General features: G+C 44.9%; 1 protein-coding gene across 2 annotated transcripts in view; it reads left to right on the plus strand.

Moving 5' to 3' along the window:
• Positions 1–17,171, plus strand: part of camk1b (calcium/calmodulin-dependent protein kinase Ib) — a 33,419-nt gene that overhangs the window by 9,624 nt on the left and 6,624 nt on the right. For both annotated transcript variants that reach the window (XM_028997872.1, XM_028997871.1), the window contains 2 exons: positions 9,038–9,169; positions 13,299–13,373. In XM_028997872.1, coding sequence (XP_028853705.1) covers positions 9,038–9,169; positions 13,299–13,373 — 207 coding nt within the window. The remainder of the gene's footprint in view (positions 1–9,037; positions 9,170–13,298; positions 13,374–17,171) is intronic.

Genomic DNA, 17,171 nt, shown 5'->3' on the forward strand with positions numbered 1-17,171 from the left:
GTGCCCCCGGTTCGCAGCCCGCTCTAGACTTTTCCGTGCTCCTTAAATAGCAGACAAATGGCACATTGAGCTCCGGGGCTGCGGCTCATTTTTTCGCCAGTTTGCTTTTCATGTGCTGTGTGTTTTTCTGCTCTCAGCCTGCCCATCAGGCCTAACTGCCACATTAAAGCCTGGCCCCCCCACCGTCCCCATTTTACTCACAGCCTCACTGACCATAGCTTGGGAAAAGTCAGGACCGCGCTGGGTTTCAGACTACTACGTCCCGGTGGCTCCTTAAAGGTCTCGCTTCGGTTTTTAAGAAGAATAACGAAAGTACCATCTGGTTCCTCATTACTGTCCCTGTCTAATTATCGCTAATCTACCTCTCCCCAACTGTCCAATCATTGCAAACATCTGCACTGTCCTCTGCCTTTCCTCTTTCTAACGCGGAGCCGCCTTATTATTCACGGGCGAGAAGTGAATCAGGCCAGGTGAAGACGTGGTCACGTGACCAGCACGCCACAGCCACACTTCGGTGCAATACTGGTGTGGAAGTCAGGCCGAGATGCACTGCCGGAACAATATGGCACCTCTAAAACCCCCAGACCTGACCTAATTGTTTTGTAGAGTTGAATTTCGGAGCAGCCCGAGGGTCACTCTTCACACCTGCCGTTTGAAAAGTTACGCAACGCCATCTGCTTTAATGGCTTCACTTTATGTTGTGCGCATGTGTGTATGTGTGTGTGTGTTTTCTGCCTCACTTGATGTCCCCGTATGTTAGATACAGGGGGTGAGGGCAGGAAGCAGGAAGTCACATTGTTGTTATATACATAGGCAAAGCAACCATCGTTAATCTGATAAGTTATCTGCTAAGGAAGCAATTTCTGTTGGTTGAATGATGGTAATATATTTTTAAAAAGTAATATGCAATTAGTTATATAATTTCAGAAAACTATATATTTTACTCAGGAACACAATATGTTCAGTCCCTCCAAGAATTCGCAATGTTGCTTTTGCAACAATTAATGCATCAAATTTCGCAGAACCTCCTACACTTTGCATCACTCAAACGGAATCGGTTTTACTTCTGTTTTACCAAACATGCAGACATGTGCGACGGGAAAGTGGGCATAAACCAAGAGCGTGCTCCGGCCGCCCACTTCACTTGGACCGTGGCATCGGTCCATGTGGCTGCCCCATTTGCATGCACCAGCGCATGCTTTCACATCAATGTAGCGAACGTGTAAATTATTGCAGAATTGTTAAATGCTGGCACGAATGAATTTTCCCACAGCTTGGTCAAAGCTCGGTCCAACTGCAGCTGATTGGACGATTAACTGGCAGCTTACCTGGCTGTGAATGCATGCACCACGTACATTTCACGTCCTATCATGAATTGCCATTTAAACGTCCAAACAGCTTTTTGTTAGCCTACTGAGTCACTGCCAATCTTACTGTCATTATTGTGCGTTGAAAGCTGGTTCGACACTGAATTGAAGTGGGAGGCCGGAGTTCAAGACTGGAGCATCTGGTAAGGACGCGAATGGGACTGCATAGATCTGAACTCAAGTTCAATGTCAGGGCTGACAACTCGTCTCAAAAAAACACACTCTCACATCAGCTCCTAGGAACAATTTATACTTGACGGCCACTGCGTGCCAACTGGCCGATCACTCTTGCAGTTCCCGTTACATTATTTGTACCGCATGCAACGTTGTGGTGGAACACAAATTGAATTTGTCAATTGAGAAAGACTTTTCTGCAAAGCACTCAAACGTTGCAGACATGCACGACCAAATCACCCTGATGGAGTCTCACTTGTTCCAGCAGTATCTTACCTGCCTTTCATTCAAGCACAGTGTGAACGTGGACGAATCATTCCTTTGTCATGCAGTACACTGTCAGACAGGCAGCCGCAGCGGGTACAGAAGGATGCCGTGATGGCCATTCCACAGCTTCTCAAATTTCAGATGTCCAGTTGGACAGTATATGCCAGTTAGCTTTCCATGGTCATGAATCATGTATTCTTGGAACAGATATGATAGAGCCTAGACAGCTTAGACAGATGCAGTTGTGATTTGAAGTAGGATTAAGTTACACTAAGGTCTTGGAATAATCCTGTGGAGAAGAGCTAGGTATAGTGCAGGGTGACTAAGAGGATGTAGCCTCTCAGACCTGTCAGGTGGACCTACTGCAAGACCTAAAGCCCATGAGAGAGTGATAATGAGGTCAGTGAAGGGGGGTCAGGCTTACCTAACTGTTCAGATCCCTTTAACAACAAGCAGCATCATCGTCACTGCTGCATCTACTCGGCATCTTTGAGTTGCCCAGAGGTGGGACAGCACATTCAAAGCACCTAAACCAGGACAGGCAATGTCATGAACCCCAGCACATGTGTCCATCTACTGGATCTATCTGCACTGCAGACTGAGTCGACAGACAACCCTAATTCTAAACACCATACCAAGGAAGTGGTGGCCTAGTGGGTAACGTAATCTGAAGGTTGCGGGTTCAAATCCTGAACCGCCAAGGTAACGTCCACACACCTACTGCTTCCTGGACACCTTACATGGCTTCTCACTGCACACTAAGGGTGATGGGTTAAATGCAGAGTGCACTATGTGCTATGCTGCAGTGTTTCATAATGACAATCACATCACTGTAGGACCTCCTGTCAGAATGGTTTCTCTGTGAGCCAGACTGCCAAGTTCAGGATCGTCTGAGCCTTGTTAAGGTGGGGTTGGAGTGAAAAGGTTCTGGCAGGGACCTTTCCACAACGATCTAGAATGAATCCATCACTGTGTCCTTTTCAGACATCACATTTTGTTTGGTGATAATTTAATAATTTTCTACACCATTGTACCATATGCCTCTGAATTCAGAAATCAGATCTTTGAAGAACATTACAACATATTTGAATGTGGTCCAGTGTGAGGTGGAAAACCAGTTCATAACACGATATGGGGTCTTTTGCATATAATATCATGTTTGTGATGCCATGTGGAAATGAGGAAATCGAACTGAACCAGGTACAGAACCAGAAATTAGAATGTTTTTTTACACAGAATAATGAACAGTAAGTGGGAAAAGACTGTAAAACACCCTACCTTACGCTCCACTAAATCAACATGCAGACTTGGCCAAGTCACGTCCTTATTAGGTGTCAGACACTCTTCCTGTCCAACGGCAGCTTGGCAGACAACAACTGGTGGAAGTGCAAAAGTTTTAATGGGCGAGTGCACAGCTAGTGAACAGGTGCTCTGCGTTAAGTGGGCGTGGTTTGTGAGGGTCCCTCGATGTGTACTCGTGTCCTGGCGCTGGTCACATGACATGGAAAAAGGACACAATTGCTCGACTTCGCAAGACAGGGTTTACTAACAAAACATGATACAAGGACAATACATGGTACATAGACGTGGACTACGTGATGCATAAAGTGACACAGTGGAAACAACTTACGTTTATTTTAGAGGCCAGTCTGTGGTTCGTGCCAGATCATGCTTGGGACCAGAAGTGCCGGTGTCGCGACCCGACCGGAGAAAAAGAAGGGACCAAAAAAAGTTAAAAACAGGGACCAAAACCTTGGACGAAGGAAAGGGAACCATTTATCACCTGCGGTGACTCAGCTGGTCTGGGGGAGAAGGCGTGGGAGGGAAGTCGGCTGCGTCCAGGATGGCCCGGTCTTTCTGTCGTGCCGCTGGTCGCATGGCATGGAAAAAGGACGCAACTGGGTGTGGCTTGTGAGGGTCTCTTGAAAAGTACTCAGGTGAGTGTGACAGGGTGCATGCAAAAACTGTGCAGGGCGTCACACTGTGTTTAAGCGAGGACAAAAGTGCTAATAAAAGAATTCCTGAGGCTTTACTACTATTTATGCTCAAAGCAGACCACATGTGGATCTTCGTTCAGCTTTGAAAGGTGGAAGTCCGACTTCATGGTTTTTTTTTTTCTGTTCAATTGGACAGACAGATACCGATACCTTGGAAAGTATTAGGCACCATTGGTTTTCACCATTTCTATACAATACTAATACAAGACAACACAATATTTGTAGTTAGCATAACTGATAACAGTACAGGCCAAAAGTTTGGACACACCTTCTCATTCAATGTGTTTTCTTTATTTTCATGACCATTTATGTTGGTAGATTCTCACTGAAGGCATCAAAATTATGAATGAACACATGTGGAGTTATGTACTTATGTCCGAAAAGTGGAGACCTGGCCTGTTTGCTACTTAGCTCCCATGCTAACCTTCTGAATTATTCTTAGCTAATGATAACTCAACAGCCAGTTACAGACAGCTAATAGTTAATGAGTGTATCGCCACTTTAACATTTCATATTTTTTTGGGAGCAAAGTGCCATCAACTGCATCGCTTGCTGTGTTCTGCTGGCATGTTGTGGTGTTGTGAATGTGTCACATAGCTGGGATTGTTTTCATTGGTGTCAAAATGCCACCTGTAACTTTGATATGCAAATGATTCTTTTTTTATACTTATTTTTAAGATCAATACACATCTGAGTATTGAGTTTTTTTTTTTTTTTTTTTTTGCAATCTATCTGATTCAAAATCTTTTTTGTCATCTACCTGTTCATCCTAACCTCTTTCATTAATGTTGTGTCTTTATCTGTGTTTGGTTGTGTTTCATTATTTATGTCGAGTCTGCGTTCTTGGCCAGGGCCCCTATGTAAAAAAAGCTCTAGTAATCTCAGTGGGTTTCACCTGGTACAAGTCGTTAAATGACATCCCAATTCTAACGATGAAGGCATTATTTCCACAGACTAAACAGGGGCTCATTTGTTGTCCGTTGAGAGTTTTGGGGCAGCTCTGGGTTTTCGGACGAGCTGCGTGAGTTCCAGGCCATCTGGGAGCCCAACGAAGCATGCGCCGCTCCATGTCCAGTTCCTCTCCCGACCAGATGGCCCCCTGTGTGACGCTTGACCTTTTTGAAGAATTTGCAGTTTTGTTTTTTTTTTCTCTCCCACTGTCTCTGCTGCGGCGTTTGTGTTTCTTGTCGAGTTGTTGCAGTTTCGGATGCCGCGGGAAATCTCGCAGATTCAGAATGTGGCAGATGGTTAAGAATATTTGTGGAGCCAAAATGTGCGAGTTGCTTCCTTCATGGAGGCCTGTTGTCTGTTTGTGGCACTAACCCTATTTATAACCCATTGTTGCCGAGCGATCTTTTGTTGAATGTGGAAAATGTTCATTTGCTGAGCTATTCCAACATTTGCAATATGATTCCTCGTTTAAATCGTAAAGGTTGGCAATGTGGCATAAGCATTTCAATCTTTTAAAGCATCATATTTGTGTGCGTTTGGGTTTTTGAAGTGCTTGTAAAATTGAGCTGTCACGACACTCATGTGTCACATCAGCAGTGAATAAACAGCTGAAGGGGTCGTTCCACCACCTACCTGACCACCTACATTAATGCCCTCTTTTTAAAGGTGGCACAGTCACAGCTTGTCAACTGGCCACCGAACCACAAAAGACTGATGACAGTATCGGGATTTCGTAACTGTCATTTGTTCATGAATTCCTGAAATGATTTTTCCTAAGAATTATTTGGAGGTGATGTCATTCATGGACCATTTTTCACCCTTCACTCCACGACTAAAGTTAAGTAAAGTAAAGTAAAGTAAAGCTGTTCTTGCTTTGAGTTTATGTATTTTAAGTCTGTAGCACAGTACAGTAAATTACAGTCAGTTTACCGTCACCCCGGCCTGCTCTCTGTAAATGGCGCTTAATGTGATTTTTTTTATTTATTCATAATGTGACTGACGGTCTGGCCATGCAGGAGCTATTCTGGAGGATGACTGTTTACCTGTTTATCGCGTGTGTGTGTGTGTGTGTGTGTGTGTGTGTGTCTCCGCATCATTACGGACCTCTGCATGTTAAGCACATCCTGTTTAGGAAGTTCAACAGACTCCCACCATGCGCAAACACCGTCACCCGATTCTCCTCAAATATTGAACACAAACTGTTGGCTTATTCTGCTTGAGATGTCCGTGTTTTGTTTGGAACGTTCTTGTCTGGCATTAGAGGCTTATGAACACAACGTAAAGCCGCGGTTAAAACCCTAAGATCCGATGCCAGGGAAGCCGCTGAACACAAAATGAGAAATGGCATTTCGGCTTCGCCGAATGTCCCGCTTACAGTGCAAGCTTCTTTATCCCAGCAGCTGTTGTGGAGGAGTGTCGGTGTTGTGCGCACCGACATTTTTACGCCCATGTAGACTGTACGCAGCCTTCGCACAGCTCCGCAAATATTGACATCAGGCCGGCCGCTTTGAAGCTCTCGTTGGGTTTCCAGTGAACACGCGCTGGGCTTGTCCAAGTGGAAATCCTGCACCACCTTCTGTATCTCTAGCCATGTTTAGCGTGCATCCAAAATTACAAGGAACAGTATCACATGGTTTGACTTGTCATAAAACAGGTCACACAAAAACTACACAGGCAAGTTAGTATAGTGTTGCCATCTGACTAAGCTTAGAGCGTTCCTTTAAAAAAAATGCACATTTACATTTACAGCATTTATCAGACGCCCTTATTTACAGGGACAGTCTCCCTGGAGCAACTTAGGGTTAAGTGTCTTGCTCAGGGACACAATGGCAGTAAGTGGGTTTCGAACCCGGGTCTTCTGGTTCATAGGCGAGTGTGTTACCCACTAGGCTACTACCACCCTACATTAGTGGGTTATACTACCAATGACATTAATTAAATAAGTTTCTTTTTTTTCTTTTACAAGTAACATGTTTTAGCCACAGAGTTCAGCGACTATAAAAGCAGAAGGTTGGAAAAGCAGAAATATTGGAATATTGTCTACAGTGATGAGAAGCTCAGTAGGATCGAGAAGAGCCCGCTGAGAGGGTTTGGGCATGTCATTAGGATACACCCCCCCTCCCCCCGAAAGGTCGCTGTTACATCACTGGCCAATATCTGAAAAATATGTCAAACCTCTGTACTCAGAACTTGATTTGGGTCTGAAATTAAATGACAAAAAAATCTAATCAAATGACCTTTTTTTCTTGATATTTGTATTTATTTGATGAAAGCTCCTTTGCTAATTGGCCATAACACTGATAAAAGTGTGACGGAAATAAGCACGAATGTTTCTTGGCAATGTTTTTTTATGATGAGTGTTGTGGAGTGTGGTCTTATGCTCAACTGGGATGAGTTCTTATCTGGAAATTGCACTTGCTGGAAGGCTGATGGCCCATGTGCCCCTCCTCTTCCTGCCGCAGAGAGATGCCAAAGTTCCTGGAGCTGTTTAGATGGAATGTTAATTAGTGCCGCCCTTTTGGGAGATGAAGCTCTGAGGAACCAAGCTGCCGAAGCTTCTAAAGAAAATCCACTCATGGTTGCACGCCCAGCAGAAACAAACAAGTTCCTGTAGTTCAGGTCATGCTGAGATCTGTGCCTGCCTTGGACAATAAATAGGTTTTGCTTCATTTTGGGTAATCTTCTGAAATGGGGAAATTTAGTTAAAACGGTCTTGTAAAAAGAAGCAGATGCACTGATAAGGAGATCTGCCAAGGTGCCACTGAGGTGCCACTGAGCAAAGCACCGTCCAACCACACACTGCTCCCCGGGCACCTGTCATGGCTGCCCACTGCTCACCAAGGGTGATGGTTAAATACAGAGGACACATTTCTTTGTGTCACCGTGTGCTGTGTTGTTTAAGCGCTGCTAAATAATACATAACCACATTTGGGGTGTTGAAATTCTGCATCGAAGCAGTACATAATCGATTATATCATAATGCTTTGTTCTTTTATGGTGGCAGCATGAAAATTCTAGTTAAAATTTAGTTCCAGTAGTGACTGTGGCTGTTCGGGTCTTTTTAGTTAAAAATAGCAAAAATATAAAACAATTATTAAATAATTGACAATTTTGTGTGAAGTAAAGAATTAGTCCCATTAAAATGCAAAAGAAAATTCAAACAAAGGAATGCTTCCCAGGAACCTTAAAATGCCACCTCTTCTGCTGGCATTGCCGACTCACTGTTTGATAAATTCCGTGTTTGGCTCTGAATGTCATTTTTTTACGTTTCTTGATCGTTATCAGCAGTGCCAAGCTTGTCAACACATGTATGCAGCATGAGTTGAAAGCTGTATTGCCTGAAAAGCCAGCAGTGGCGACGTGAGGAATGCAACGGCGCTCCGAAGCCAGTCGAGTTTACTAGAACTGGCCCAGCTGCAACAAAATACGGCAAAAGAAACCAGCCAGAGACATGCTCTTTTCCGATCAGAGAAGCCTGCCGGCATGACTGGGTGTCAGGTAGCCCGGGATTAAACCTGCACTCTGGCAAACAATGGCATGAAATTAGATCAGGCTTAAGAGCAGAGAGATAGTGAAACTTTTTAAGCACTTGAGGAAGTCTGACAGCGTGCAGGCCGAGGCATGTAGTAGTGTGGGCTAAATTCCAGCCTGGAGTTCTCTGAAATGATTTTCTAGCTGGGTAGTATGACATGAAAATGTTATAAAGTTGTTATACTGGAACCCATTTTTTGGAAGTGAAGATAAAAGTATACAGTGATTGGTTAATTATTTTGATTTGCATGTGTGCAGTGCCATGCTGGAATTTTTAGATTCATTTTTCTTTTGATTTTATCACGCCCCCTTCTCCAGTTGAAAGAACGACTAATATTTGCTAGAAATTTGAGGTAATTTTGAAAAGTTTCCTGGTAATATATGTTTTTAACATCTCAGAAGTAGACATGGTGGTAGGTGCAATGGTGGCCTAGCAAATAAGGAAGCGGGCCCGTAATTGGAAGGTTGCCGGTTCATTTCCGAACCGTCAAGGTGCCGCTGAGGTTTCACTGAGCAAAGCACCGTCCCCACACACTGCTCCCACACTGCACCTGTCATGGCTGCCCACTGCTCACCAAGGGTGATGCAGGGTTAAATGCAGAGGCCTGTGTGTACCGTGTGCTGTGCTGCAGTGTTTCACATTGACAATTACTTTCACTGTCACTTTTTCACTTTCATTCTGTTGACTGTGTATTTGAAATGACTGATGCCAAGGTGCATGCCTTGTGTTTGCATGCCTTGTGTTTGCAGGGGTGCCTTTTCTGAGGTGGTCCTAGCAGAGGAGAAGAGAACACAGAGGCTGGTGGCCATCAAGTGCATTCCCAAGAAGGCACTGGAGGGCAAGGAGAACAGCATTGAGAACGAAATCGCCGTCTTGCACAAGTGGGTTTGTTTGAATTTGCCCCTCACCCTGCCACCGTTCTCCATCATAAATACACCACCGTTCTCCATCATAAATACACACATTTATGTTGCATGTCTAGCACACTAAACACACACCAGAGGATTTTGGGATATGTTGCTATGCTGTCACATTCACAGTGTTTAGATTGGCGCCCTTATCCAAAGGGTCAGGGACAGTCCCCCTGGAGATGCTTAACTCAGGGTTAAGCATCTTGATCAGGGACACAATGGTAGTATGTGGGGTTTGAACCTGTGACTTCATGGTCTTCTGATTCACAGGCGAGTGTCTTACCCACTAGGCTACTACCAACGTCTGTGACGTTTTTTTTGTTTTAAGAAGTGACAGTGGCTTCTCATGACTTCATTCATTAGAATGCATTGGCATTTATGCCATTGAAATTTGAAAGAATAGTGGCGTTCATATTAATTGTCACACAAATCCACACACACACCCTGTAAATGGACTCTGTAAAAAAAAAACTTTCAAGTTGTTTTAACCTTCCTGTCATCACAGCATACTTTCTCAGCCCAGTAATTCTGGCTACAATTATGATAATGATCTTGGGGGTTAAAATATCTACCAGTTAAATCCACTAATATTGTGAAGCTCTGGGGAAATGACTGAACCAGAGGAACCGGAGCTATTTTTAGTGGCCCAGTTGCCTGGGTTACAGCAGACACAGAGGCCTAGCGGTTGCGTGGAGATCTCGTCTCTCACCAGCGAGAGCGAGGCGAACATTAGCAAGACGACAGGGGCTGCAGGAGAGGGAAGTTCTTGTGAAAGATTCCCAGGATGAATTCTCACCAGGGCCTCGGCTCACACCTGACCTGTGCCGATGAGCCATGGGAAAACCGTGATGCAACCTTCTCAGGGCCATTAAATCCAGATGGTTCTAATAAGACCCAACTCATGTCTGGCCACGAGGTGAAGGAACGCCCCGTACCCGTCAGTCAATTAAAATGTAGCATATGCTACGTTACATCATGTGGCCTGTGCCTGTGATTGCATCATCCTGGAGGGAGGAAGTGTTCGCGGTGCATTTTGGGGAGTAAAAGGAACCTAAGCGGGGTTAAAGCTCATTTTCTTCTCATGCTTTGGGGCTGTTCATTAACGCTGGCCACTCATGCCTGCGAAATACATTTTACAGAGCGCACAATCGAATCAGAGACCCCACGACAGCTGGACCCAGGCCCGTGATAAGGGGCCGAGCTCTAATTGCTCTTCCTGTATCCCCCATGCGCAAGAACACGGAGCCGGGAAACAATATTCCTATAATAAAAACACGTACAGATACAGTGAGAGGGTCACAACTGAGGAAACGAGACCTGCAGAGTAGACGTTTCATGTCCCTTTCGCTCATTTGCCTTTGTGAAATTAATCTGCAGAAGATCATAAAACATGACAGGTGGCAGAGCTGGATCAGACCTCATGCAATAATGATATTAAACTACACATTAATACCACAGTATTCCAAAGAGAACAACTATTTTTAATAGGTTGGTTGTGTAGTAAAAATGCAATATTTGATGGCTCACTTTAAATTTCACATTTTAATGACGATTTACTTTGATTCATTGATATTAGTAATCAGTAATCAGGTTAGTGATCAGGATCAACAAAGGTAATCAGGATCCATATAATTACATAAATTAATTCAGCCACTGGTAAGATATAAAATTGTAATTCTAACAACTACAGGCATAGCACAATTATTTGAATGTATTTAAATGTGCTAGGAGAGGGTCTTCTACGGTGGCAGATCTTTTAGTTTTGTTCAGTTCATTATTTTAATGTATGCTTATGATATGCAATGCTATGTGAATTTACATTTACAGTGTTAGACCTGGTTTAATGTGAAAATGCTAATTGTAAATGCTAGCTGTTAGCCTGTTTGCCCCACTTTTGCTACGATGTTACCCAAGGTTTGGATAAGAGGGGTCACAATGTTCCTAGAAATGCTCTCATTATTACTTTGACTGCATTATTTTTGTTTTTGCGCTCACGTCCATTTCTGCTGATGAAAACACCTCGGCTGTCGTCACCAATTTGCTCCAGTAAATCCGCGGCGGTGCGCCGAGTTGAGGTTAATGCGAGCCCGCCACGGGCCGCCAGCCTCTTTCTGCCCTGTTTACTGTACCTTCTGGATGAGTCACGGCGTGATGTGGCCTTGTGTAATCGCTGTTACGCGCGCTCTGCCTGCCCTGACAACAGGCGTACCTGAGGGCTGCGAGACCACGTGCAAACAGCAGGCCTCCCGCGAGTCACTTCCAGCCGCGCCGCGCTTTCCCGTGTGGGCTTTCGCGGGGAAGCCAGGGGTGCGGACCGGGCCATGGTCGCATCTCTCAAGAGGGCCTTTCCGGGGAGTAGGCGACGGAATGAAAAGCCCGTAGGATCGGGTGACTCACCTCCGTGCCTCGTGGGGGTGGTTGAACACATCGCCCTTCGCGTGGTTTGCCCGGGCACTTTTGAGAACTTTTGCCAAAGAATGTCTACAAAGTTCAACTTGCTACATTTTAGAGGGCTACAAATGTCTATCACATGATTTGTGCAGCAGGTAGCAGCAGTTGCCTGTGATTTAGAGTTGTGAATGACTGTTGTTGACCTGAAGAGAACCTCGGGGGAGGGGTGGCCTAGTGGTGGCCTAGCGGTTAGGGAAGCGGCCCCGTAATCAGAAGGTTCGAATCCCAATCCGCCATGGTGCCACCGAGTTGCCGCTGAGCAAAGCACCGTCTCCACACACTGCTCCCCGGGCTGCCCACTGCTCACTCAGGGTAATGGGTTAAATGCAGAGGACATATTTCACTGTGTGCTCTGTGTGCTGTGCTGCTGTTTATCACAAGTGACAATAACTTCACTTTCACTTTCTTGCTCTGTTCTCCACACCTCATAACTGAAGCTAAGCAGGTTTAGGGACAGAAAATCTTTGGATGGTGTACCTTGGCTATTGCTGGCACAAGTTTTGGTTGGGCCAATCTGATGCTAGCGTGGTCACAGTGTGTTGTATAAAGAGCTCAGCTGAGGTGGCTGGGTTCTATGTTCCTTCAATACAATGTTGTCAGGAGTGGAATTGCTTGGGTTTGTAGAGTTTCAGCCCTTAAAAGGACTTAAAGAACTTAAGTTCCGACTACAGAACTGTCTTACTTGATTGCCGATCAAATGCTGATTTGGCTGATATTGGGGACTGTGTTTGGCCACCATTGGGGACCACAAAAATCTGAATGTTTCCCGAAGGCAAACATTGAGCAAGAAAAGGAAGCGGCCCCGTAATCAGAAGGTTCGAATCCTGATCCACCAAGGTGACACTGAGGTGCCCCTGAGCAAAAGCACCGTCCCCACACACTGCTCCCCGGGCGCCTGTCATGGCTGCCCACTGCTCACTAAGGGTGATGGGTTAAATGCAGAGGATAAATTTCACTGTGTGCACCGTGTGCTGTGCTGCTATGTATCACAAATGACAATCACTTCACAAACTTTTGCACTTTAATGACGTGTTGAATGCATTTCGTGGGAATATACGATCCGTCTGTTCACACTTTTTTATTTCCACATATGAATGAAGCTAATCTGGGAAAATCGAAATCAGAATGGTGCCGTGTTCTAAATTGGCCTGAAGTTGTAAATGCAGCCGTGCATTGTTACAGCAGGGTCAGCAGTGGGATGGTTTACTATGAGCTCACTGGAGTTATGTTTGAGCAATGCCTCGTATTAGGTTTACCCCTGTGTTAGGGTCTCCAGAGATTCATCTAGCAGGGTTTAATTTCAGTTTGTTGCCGAGTGGCTGATTGCCATCTCCAGTTGTCAAGGTGAATAAGAAAAATTGACTTTTTTTATATTAATAGCAGCTTCATGCATAAGAATGTTCTGTGAAATGGGTGGATGTGACCTGTAAAAGCCCCAGCAGGCAGAGTTAAAACTGTTGGTTTGCTTTATTCCCCTGAGGTGGAAGACGTGCCAAAAAATGACCCGTCATCTGCCGCGAATGCAAAGTGCAGTGCAGTGGAAATGTTTATTCTGGTCAATATGATGGAGTAGCAGGTGTCTTTTATCTGAGCTCTGTGGTGTATAACTCCATATTGACTGATGTGCTTTTATTCCCGTCTCTTTCAGGATTAAACACGCCAACATTGTTTCCCTGGAGGACATTTTTGAAAGCAAGTCGCACCTCTACCTTGTCATGCAGCTGTGAGTATTGTTTCTTCATCTATAAAGCACAGTTTAGTGTCTGTTGCATCCGGCAGAGTTGGCAGATCCGCAGTCCGTGAGGAAATTACTCTGAAATTACTGCGTCGATATGAGCACTGTGGCAACCAGCGACAGTGGAATGTCAGTGAAATTCAGCGTTATAGTAACCACTGAGGGCGGGTACAGAACCGAACGTATTTCAACTCGGGGCGATGTGATTGAGGCAACCACACGGGATGGCACCGACAGTTTAGAAAGCTCTATTTTTTACAGCATTTATCAGATGCCTTTATCCAGACTGCCTTACAATCAGCAGTTACAGGGACAGTCCCCCTGGAGACACTCAGGGTCAAGTGTCTTGGTCGGGTTTGAACCTGTGAAAACAGATAGGAAATATAGACTTTTCAGAGGTAAGAACCATAACAACCAAAAAAGTCCACATTTTAATGTAACTTTGTGTTGATTTAATAATTTATACAGTGTACATAGTGAAGAATTTTTGGCATAACTGCTTTTGTTTGCTCAGTGTTAAGTGATTTGTTTTTTGTTTAGTAACTCTAAAATGTTAAGAATTTATTCATATTCAATAGAAAGAGCTTATCAAGCACTTTAGTTCGTTATGTATATCTCAACTTTACTCAAAATGGCACCTACGCTCATACACTTCTCACCCCACAATATATTTACATTAACGGAAAATAGAATGTACTGCACAGTAGAAAATAAGTACTCTTGAAGAATAATAGATATCTATTGCACATTGGGATTATGTGTCAAGATTTTCAGGAACCAAGCAATCACCAGGTTGTTCATACAGTAATTTCTTTGTACTTCATATTATTGTAAATGACATTCGGTGCTCATGCTATAGCTACATTTTCAGAGAGATTTTCGTAATAGTTTTAAAATGTTCATTGAGCCATCTCATTGAAACACTTGACCCTGAGTGGGCAGTGGTGGCCTACCGGTTAAGGAAGCGGCCCTGTAGTCAGAAGGTTGCCGGTTCGATTCCCGATCCGCCAAGGTGCCACTGAGGTGCCACTGAGCAAAGCACCGTCCCCACACACTGCTCCCTGGGCACCTGTCATGGCTGCCCACTGCTCACTCAGGGTGATGGGTTAAATGCAGAGGACAAATTTCACTGTGTGCATCGTGTGCTGTGCTGCTGTGTATCACATGTGACAATCACTTCACTTTATTACTTTATTTATTCGTAGTTAAACGTTTTCCCAAACAGATGCCATTTTTAGCCCTTTGCCCTATTACAGATCACCAATCACGACAATCATGGTCTGATGAGGAGCCACCCCAGAACATTACAGAGAGAGAGAGAGAGAGAGAGAGAGGCCTAACAAATGAAAGTAAAGTAGCTCAATGGAACTGTGGGGGGAGAAAACTAGGAAATTGACTAGTTTATTGTCACATGGGTGAAACAGACTTTAAAGGCAGGACTGAAATGTTTTTTGGGATTAAGTTAATTTTCATGGCAAAGAGGGACTGATCACTCATCATAACATTCTGGAATGCATGCAAACCAGTATTTGTGTCATTCTCAAAACTTTCGGCCACGACTGTACAGTATAAAGATTTTGAGTGACTTCTGAATTCCTGGCTGAGGATTCCTTCAGATAACTTTTTAAAAAAGGAAGTCCCAAAACACAAGCTCTCCCAACATGGCTGGAACTCTGCTTGGCTCCAACACCGATTCAGACAGCGATACAGCAGAAAGACAGATGGCTCCGGCTCTGTCGCTGCCTGTGAACAGGTGGTTGTCAGTGTGCCTCACTTAATTAGAGACGCCGACTTGGATGCAGTATGCTTCTTCTTCTGACAAAAAGGAAAATATGAAAGCTGTTCCTCAAGCACAACGCCACATCAACATCACGCAGTGCATCTATTGGCACAAACGGCCTCACCTTCTTGGAATTCCGAAAATGAATGTTGTAAAAGCAAGATAGCTTGATTGTCACCTGAACGAATAATAATGCATTAATACGTTCATAATAATTCCCTTGTAAGGTCCATTCCATTTCTGACAGGACTGCCCTGTAGTTGTTATGTAATGACACTGTCACCGTCTCGGGCCAGAGAGCCAAGTTCAGGAGATTAGTGAAAGTGAAGTGACTGTCATTGTCAAACACTGCAGCGAAATGTGTCCTCACCTTGGTGAGCGGTTGGCAGCCATGAAAGGTGCCCAGGGAGCAGTGTGAGGGGACGGTGTCTTGTGGAAGGTACATTATCGCGATCTTACCACCCATTAATGTTTCACCATGCCTCTCTAAAATCCCTTACTGAGACATTTTATATGAATCTGCTGTCCATCTTTGAACTTCGATGTTGTCTACTCCAATGAAAATGCAAGGCCGCATCTCACTGTGGCGTCATTTTTTATCTGTGTATATTTTTTGCATGTCTTGCATATTCCGAAATAAGCTCCTTTCCACCCGTCAGGCTCTTTTTTGGCCGATTTGTGTCGTAATCGCCCAGCCCTGATAGAAATGCAGAAAGTCTGACTGATGTGGAGCGCTCCGCGACGTCTCCGTTAATTAGTGTCACATAGAAAAGGTCACGCAAAGTTGACCGGCTAGGGAAATTAGGGCTCCAAAGACGGCTGTCTTAATTTACCGAGGTGCGCAGCGGCTTTCGGACTCCATCCTGCGTGGAGAAGGCGCCCACTTCCCGCCGTCAGCCACCATGAATTACCAGCGCTCGCCCTTGTTTGTTCCACGTGAAACGAACGTGGGGGCAGGTGTGGGAAGGGGGGGGGCTCCAGCGCATCCTCCACCGGTTTCCATGAGAATATGCCCACAGCTGCAGCATCCCGCCCTCTCGCAGTGAAATGTCAGCAAGGGTCGGAGGGAGGGAGGGAAAGGGGTCGTGTGTTTCAGCCAGTGTGTGTGTGTGTGTGTGTGTGTGTGTGTGTACGGAGGGGACTGCTGAGTGGGCGGCTGTCAGAATAACAGGGTCGCTCTCACATTAACGCCGTAGTCACGAATGCGAGCGGGTGGGCAGATGCTGAACTTTTGTTGAAAGCCTGAACAAAAAGATGGACAGGGAGTCCCACACACAGCCTCCGCCCTCTCTCCCGGGCGGGTGGCGCCGCCGCTGGGTGGCAGCACAAGCTGCAGGGCACCGGCCCGTTGGGCTTTCATCTCTGCCAGAGATCCGCCGCGCGTTTCATGCTTCAGAGATGCCGCCGACTACCTCCGGCGTCAGGCTCTCCGTTCTTCCCATGCACCCCCATAACACTGAATCACTGATGTTCTCCAAAACGACCTCTGGGCTTGAAGGCTTCGTCTGTCTTTAACTGGGAATCAGTGAATATGAATGAGCCCCTTTTTGGTTCGTTCTTCCTTCTTCTAGGTTTTTTTTTTCCTTTTAATAATGATATGATGGGTGTTTCTCTTGGAACCCAACGCTTCCCCCTGGTGGCGAATGAGTGAACCACACGTTTGTATTTTTTTCAAAGCTGGTGCAGTAGAAAATCTCCATCTGATGACATGCAATCTTCACCCACCTGCTGGGACTGATCAAGCATATTATTTTACAGTGACGGATGTGAAGAGTTGGTGGTTGGTGGGGGTGTTTATTATTTTTTTTCCATGCTCTAATAATGTTTTTGCATCGTTTCTGTACAGGCTTTCATAGTTGTCCCATACCTCATTGCATTGCCATACAAATTGAGTAAAAAAGGCTAGAAGGGCTTTACAAATTGTCACATGTGTTTCAAATTAGTTTCAATGAAAAATCCTTTTTTTTTTTTTAGAGTAGAATGAAACACACTGTACTTAATACCAA

Source organism: Denticeps clupeoides, chromosome 12, assembly GCF_900700375.1.
Source record: "Denticeps clupeoides chromosome 12, fDenClu1.1, whole genome shotgun sequence".
In the NCBI taxonomy this organism is placed as follows: domain Eukaryota; kingdom Metazoa; phylum Chordata; class Actinopteri; order Clupeiformes; family Denticipitidae; genus Denticeps; species Denticeps clupeoides.